General features: G+C 51.5%; 1 protein-coding gene and 1 long non-coding RNA gene across 4 annotated transcripts in view; one reads left to right on the top strand and one right to left on the bottom strand.

The window, feature by feature from the left end:
• The window catches only part of LOC145716447 (uncharacterized), an 8,190-nt gene extending 2,948 nt beyond the window's left edge, over positions 1-5,242 (bottom strand). Inside the window, exons 1-2 of the long non-coding RNA XR_014139083.1 lie at positions 4,759-5,242; positions 319-1,616 (exon numbers count right to left, since the gene is read on the bottom strand). This is a non-coding gene — a long non-coding RNA (uncharacterized LOC145716447). The remainder of the gene's footprint in view (positions 1-318; positions 1,617-4,758) is intronic.
• Positions 1-6,860, top strand: part of GIMAP8 (GTPase, IMAP family member 8) — a 71,495-nt gene that overhangs the window by 50,718 nt on the left and 13,917 nt on the right. For 2 of the 3 annotated variants that reach the window (XM_006730904.3, XM_031025454.2), the window contains exon 1: positions 3,972-4,342. The exons of the other annotated variant lie outside the window; for it this stretch is intronic. In XM_006730904.3, coding sequence (XP_006730967.3) covers positions 3,987-4,342 — 356 coding nt within the window. In that variant the 5' untranslated portion in view covers positions 3,972-3,986. Of the gene's footprint in view, positions 1-3,971; positions 4,343-6,860 lie in introns of those variants that run through there. 3 annotated transcript variants of the gene reach the window in all.

Raw genomic sequence — 6,860 nt, 5'->3', positions numbered from 1 at the left:
GAAGCCAGCCAGCAGGTGTGTTCCCCCCCACCCCCCGTGCCAGCCACTGCAGCCAGGCAGGTACAGGTGAAGCCAGGTGTGTTCACATCCCCCAGCCCGACTAAACTTGAGCCTGATCAGGCCTGACTCTTGGCCCCCCCTCCCCCCGCCGCTTAGCCAGCCATCTCCCCCTTCTTAGAGAATTTACTTTAGAAAACTTGTAACTGCAGATTCTTTCTCTGCCCCTTGGAGATGTAAATCTTTTAAAAGCCTCCTGCCAGTGTTACAACCCAGAACTGTCTTTCTCAAGGATGTGGGCACTATCCCTTTGACACGTACCAATCCAAGGAGATGCCAGCCCATCTCCCAGTCTCTGTGGGAGGGTAGAAGCCTAACTGATGTGGGTGCCTCTCCGCGAACACATGTGGCCTAATCACATTGACCAGGGTCCCCCTCACGTCTTCCAGCACTTTGCCACCAGCTCACGCCAACCCTTCAGCAGCGGGGCTCTCGTGACCACCACCAGAGCCCTGAACAGTCTTCCCTGATGGGGTGGCTTTGCCCAAGGAAGGTCTGCCCTGCCCCTTCCCGCTGGGCTTTGGTTTCCGATCCAGGGAGGCTGCAAAGCAAAGGTTCTCACCTTTCCGGGAAGGTGGGGGGGCACACGCCGCAGGGAAAGCATTCCTGCGTGCATTTCCGTTCTTGCTCTGGCCTGGTAGTTCCTTATTGCTTTATGGCTTCCTGGATGCTTTTGAGCAGAAGAAAACATTTTTATCCTGCTTAATTTCAGTTGTTTCCAATGAAGGGTTGATATGAATAACACGAGAAGGAGGAATCAGTCATGACCTTTGGGATTTCTCTGCTTACCCTCTCTCCAGTGCCTGAGACCCGGTGTCCCCGAGCTAAAGTGCTCCTCTCTCCCTCCACCCCTCCCAAACATGGGCCTCCCACAGCTCTGTCTCCATGAAGGCCACTAGAAGTGCCCCACATCCCACAGCCAATCGGCCTGGGATGACCACGAGCCTCATTATGTGAATGAGAAAATTGTGTCTCTTCTTCAAGTGAAACATTTATAAATAAGCACATTATTTCTTAATAATTACTGTAACAAACAAGGACTCTGTTTGAATAAGACTTTTCATTCCATCAGAAAACTGTCAAAATATACAAATTCAGTTACAAGAGACTTCACTACCATCTGCCAAAGTTGTAGTAAACATACAATTCCCATTGATGAAGTTAAACATATAACACAACTTTTTGAAATAAGGCATTGTCTATGCCGTGAACAGCACTCCCTTTGATGTGGTAGCCTGAATTAGCCTCTTTAAAATTTATTTCATTGTTTCCATCTTTTAAATATATCATCAGTCTGTTCCTTTTTCCATTGCGCATCGAGCTTGGACTATTGCAGTACCCTCTAGCTGGTCTTCCTACCTCCAGCCTGACCCTACCTCCCCACACGCCCACGCTGCTCACAGCACGCTGAACCTGAACGCCTGTGGGGTTTGCCGTTCTCCCTCTGCCTGAATGTCCTTTGCAGGGAAATTTCTACATACCCGTCATGACTTAGGATAGGCAGAAGCTCCACTGTGCAGATTCTCCCGTGTGTCTTATAATGTCCTCCATGACAGTACCTGCCACAGAAAATGAATGGTTTATGGATTTGTTTCTGTTTGTTTCCCCACTTGGTTGTTTCTCATCTTGTAGGATTTATGGAGCTTCCTCTTTGCTCCCATGGCACCCTGAACACATCTCTATGACAGTACACGTTCTATTTTTCCTTAACCATAGTTCAGTCCCTCTTCCCATCATTTGACTGATCTCCTTCAATGGAGATTTGTCTTGAAGGTCTTTGAACCCCTCTGTCTAATATGGTGCCTGGCCTGGGAGACTCCTCCTTGTTTGTATAGTTTGTGTCTCGCAGGCTTATATGATTTTTAGAAGGCCAGCCCTCTCCCTCCTCACCGGCTCTGAGAGAAAGTTGCTGGGGAAACGGTCTTGCTGCCCCTGTCATTAGCCACAAAGCCACTAGGGGGCAGGAAACACCCATCCTTTCCTAGATGCAAGCCCAACCAGCCTTCCCCACAGAATTCAATTTTCCACAAGCCCATGTGCTGAAAGATCATTTTGCAAAATGGTCAACTCAGCAGATAATCAGCTTGCTAAGTCAATGAGGAATTACTTGAAGTTGTGGTTTTACTCAGAATGCTCCCCAAATGTGTAATGTTTCAGAAGAAGCGAGCTTTTCCTGAACTCAGTCTACGATTTTCTCTATTTTGGGGAAATGATATTCCACTAGGCTATGACTCTCTGCCTCTGAACTGACCTCCACTTCTGGGAGCGGCACAGCTGGGATGATCACAGGGTGGGATTGAAGGCTTTTTGTCTGATTATTTGAATGAACTGATTTTATGTGAATTGACCTAGCACCCCAAAGAGGGTGGGGATTGTTTCTAGAACAAGTCCTTCTTACTAGGAGCATAGATTGGGTGGGGAATGGTAGAGGCTGCCTTTTTTTTTTTTTGGTTAGGATTTTATTTATTTATTTGAGTGAGAGAGAGAGAGCAAGAGCAGGGGAGGGGAGGGGCAGAAGGAAAAGCAGACTCCCCATTGAGCAGGGAGCCCGACTCAGGGCTCAATCCCAGGACCCTGGGATCATGACCTAAGCCGAAGGCAGACGCTTAACTGACTGAGCCACCCAGGTACCCCTGCGAGAGGCTTTTCTCACCAAGATGTAGCCTGTGTAGACCTGAGTCCTTGGTGGGCAGGGCCAGTATCTCCAGGTTTTCTTTGGCTTCCTAACGAGATGGAACATGAAGACCAGCCCAGAGGGGAGGTGGACCCCCCTAGGACGGAGCAGCCCCTCAAAACCTGCTCAGCAACCCCCCCCTCCTCTGGGTCTCTCTCTGGAAGTCTCAGCACCACCTCAGACATTTCAAAGACCAAGCCTGGTGTGATAGTGTGAGCTCAAGTCCACGGGTCATCAGCTTCTGCATTCCCATTAAAAGTGTTGTCGCAAGGATGAACCTCCAGGACACGACCTGTGCTAAGTGAATAAGGCTAGTCACAAAAGGGCAAACACGGTCTGATTCCACTCATATGAAGTATCTAAAGCCCCCCAGATCATAGAAACAGAAAGTAGAGGGGCGCCTGTGTGGCTCAGCTGGTTAAGCATCTGCCTTTGGCTCGGGTTGTGATCCCAGGGTCCTCGAATGGAGCCCCTTGGGGGATGGAGCCCCATGGGGGACTCCCAGCTCAGAAGGGAGCCTGCTTCTCCCTCTCCCTCTGCCCCTCCACCAAGCTCTCTCTCTCTCTCAAATAAATAAATCAAATCTTAAAAAAAGAAAGAAAGAAAGATAGAAAAAGAAAGAAACAGAAAGTAGAGAGGTGCTTACCAGGGGCTGGGGGAAGGGGAGGGGAATTAGGGGCTAATGGGCACAGTTTCATTGTTGCAGGGTGGGAAAGTTCCGGAGCTCTTTGCACAACAACGAATGTATTTGAGGCTCCTGAACTGTGCACTTAAAAATAGTTAAGATGGTAAATTTATGTAATGTTATGCCTGCGTTGCCTTTTTAAAAAACCATAATAAAATAAGTCTTTCTCAGTGTTCGACTGCCTTCTGCAGCAGGGAGCTTTCCCAAACTACTATCACTCACAAAAAGGGTTTCCTTTATAAACCATTGGGAAGCATGGAAGCTCTAGCGTTTCAAATGTCTCACTAGCTCTAGGAAGGAACCTCTTAGCCTGGGAAGCAGAGCGTTCCCCAGGTCGGGCTGGAGGGTCCCCCTGGAGGGGTGTGAGGAATTTGTTGGAGTTGGGGGAGGGAGAAAGAAATCAGCGGCTTCCCGGTTTCCGCAGTCTCGGGAAGGGGTCTCGGAGCCCGGGTGGCGGAGATCACCTGGAGAGGAACCGCCTGCTGGGCGCCGTCCCCGTCCCCGCACTGGCCTGCCTCAGCTTCTGCAGGCGTCACGACGCCCATCCCGGGGACGGGGAGCCCCTGCACAATGACCCTCTCTGCGGACCCTCCCGAAGCTCGGCTTGGGCCCCAGCCCGGGCGCCGCAGCCGCAGCCCCAGCCCGAGCCTCCGCTCTCCCGTCCCCACCCGCCTGCCCTTGGGTCGGCGGTCGCTCGAACCTGGCACCCGTGCGAACTCCACCCCCCAACCCACCCGACGGCCCGTGTGCGTCCCGTTTGTACATCAGCCTAGAAACCTCTTCCTGCGCGGAAGTACAGTTTGTCAGAAAGATCCCGCCCCTGCCGCGCCGGGCTCGCCGCTGCTTTCTCTCCACGCTGCCCGCGGGGACCTCACGGACTTCCCCAGAGCCATGGAGCCTGCGACGCTCCCGGGGACCGGATCGAGGTGCGTGCGCGCCGGCGCGGGGGGTCGAGGCGGCGGCCAGCGGGGGCAGCGGGGCCCCCTGGAGGGCGAGCAGCGGGCTCGGGCTCCGGGCAGCCAGCTGCTCAAGTCCGGCCTGGGGGGGTGGGAGGTGGGGCTCGAGGGCTGGCGCGCGGGTCGCGGCCTTCCAGGGGGAGGGCGTCGTCGCGGGGCGCCCCCAACCCTCGTGGGGGCCGATGGCAGGGCCTGGTCTGGGCCGGAGGGAGCCCGTGGGAGGCTCTGCGAAGCTGGCAGCTCAGACTCGGGTCTTCCACGTTCACTTTTCTAGTATTTTCCTCCCCGTGCACTGTTGGGTCCCGTTAACTGAGCACCGAAGGTGACGGTGGTTGCCCAAAACAAGACTCTGATTTTACTTGCATTTAAGCCTCCTAGGCTCTCACCTTTGAACTCTTTCTCCTCCTCCTGATAACTGACCTGCTGGGCTGGGACTGAGTCCTGCCCAGGCTGGGCTCTGGAAGCTTCTCTGGCCATCTTTGTCTGTGGGTGTGAACTGCCCCTTAATGTGGGACAGATCCCCACACCATTGGGAGCTTTGCTTGGATGGCTGAAGCCACGGCCCTCTTGGGCTATATCCTGAGAAGTGCAGGCTGCTGGAGAGTCTCAACTAAAGTTTTGGAGAGAAAGTTGTCTTTTTTCGTCTCCGTTAACCTGCTGGGGTGTCCAGAACGGTCTGGGAGATGATCCGAGGGGAGTGTGGGTAAAGGAGAGAGTGAGGGAAGGGGGTGTTTTGGCTCCTTTTTGTCCTTAAAAGTGTTTTTGTATGCTGGGGAGAAAATGCCACAGGTTGGCAACTGTCCACATGGAGGTGGGTGCGTCCTGATTCAATATGGCGGCCTGGCTAGGAATTTAGCAAAGACTAATTTAGTCACTGTGATGGACAATCATGTAAAACAGTGGAGCTGAGGTGAGAAATAAATTCCTTTCTTCTTCAGACCTGCTGGAGGTGTCTGCGTCCTTCAGCTATTTACCCATTAGTGTCTTTTTTTTTTTTTTAACGTAAAAAAAAATTGATGTACAAAAAATCCCACTTCACTGGCTTGGGATACAATATAAAGTTACTTCTCTTTTTTGTTTTTTAAGATTTTATTTATTTGGCAGAGAGAGAGAGAGAGCACGAGCAAGGGGAGCTGCAGGCAGAGGGAGAGGGAGAAGCAGTCCCCCTGCAGAACAGGGAGCCTAAGTCAGGGCTCCATCCCAGGACTCTGGGATCATGACCTCAGCCAAAGGTAGAGCCTTAATGGACTGAGCCACCCTGGAGCCCCCAAGTTACTTCTCTTTTATTATTCAAAGTGACATCACTACATCAAAAACTAATGATGTACTAATTGAACATAATAATAAAAAATAAAATAAATACCTAATAAAGCAGAATGAAAATGAAAAAAAAAAGTGACATCACTTCAATCTCCCTCTTCATTTCTAAGAACTGTTTTTCCTCCTTTCATCACCCCTCTCCCCCATGATCATTCATTTAACACCACTTAGGGAGTGTATGCTACCTGCCAGGCACAGTATTAGGACCTCGGGACACAGAACAAGACAGGCGTGGTCTCTGTGCTTATGGAGTTTCATACTAAGAGTGGTAGAGAGAAAAGAGAACATAGAAGCTAGACAGTAAATACTATCAGATAGGAACAGCATCATGAACAAAGCCAAGGAGACTAAGGGGGATGGAGAGTTAGGGAGAGGGTCTCTTCATTCGGGGCTGTGTCATGGTACAAAGGTACTCTTAGAAGTGTCCCAACAGTGATTGGACCTCAGCTACCAAAAAGTCTGTTTCTCCTTGGCGTGACAGCTCTGAGGTGTGTGTTCTAGGCGAGGCGGCTTTGCCTCCTGCATCCTGTGGAGATCCAGAGATGCAGATCTAGAGAACAGCCCATCTGTGGCCGGATGAGCTTCTCTGCACCTCACTCAGTCCACTGCATTTTTTTCGTGGTGGGCTTCTGGGCGGGGGGAGGAGGAGTCTGTGCACTGTCTTCTCCGGCTTCTCCCAGCCGCAGGGCTCTCCTGTCCCACTCTTCAGTTCCTTCAGCTGCTCGTCTTCGTTCTTCAAGTCCATAGCCATCCACTCAGTCACAAGCAGGTACTTAGCAGTGAATGCCTTCTCTAAGCTGTAGATGCGGTGGTGAACAAACCAGAGCAAGTCCTCCTTCTCACGGGACTTACCTTTCAGTGGTGGGGAGACAAAAAAAAAGCGATAAGCAAGTCAATGCACCATGTGAAAGGTGGTTGCTGTGGTTGCTGGGGAGAAAAATAGAACGGGGTGGGAGGGGACATGGAATGCTTGTGGGATGCAGCAGGGAGGGTTGCTCTTAATTATAGGATGACTGCAGGAGGCCTTCTGCACCACAGGGACACTACAGTAAAGACCTAAAAGAAGGGAAGCTGCCTTGCACAAGTCTGGGGGAAGAATGTTCTAGCTCAGATGAACAACCAGCACAGAGCCCCAAGGTTGCCTGTTTGGGGAACAGCAGGGAGGCTG

Source organism: Leptonychotes weddellii, chromosome 12 (assembly GCF_054177405.1).
Source record: "Leptonychotes weddellii isolate Sample4059 chromosome 12, ASM5417740v2, whole genome shotgun sequence".
Lineage (NCBI taxonomy): Eukaryota > Metazoa > Chordata > Mammalia > Carnivora > Phocidae > Leptonychotes > Leptonychotes weddellii.
This window is presented reverse-complemented; position numbering and strand designations above follow the sequence as displayed.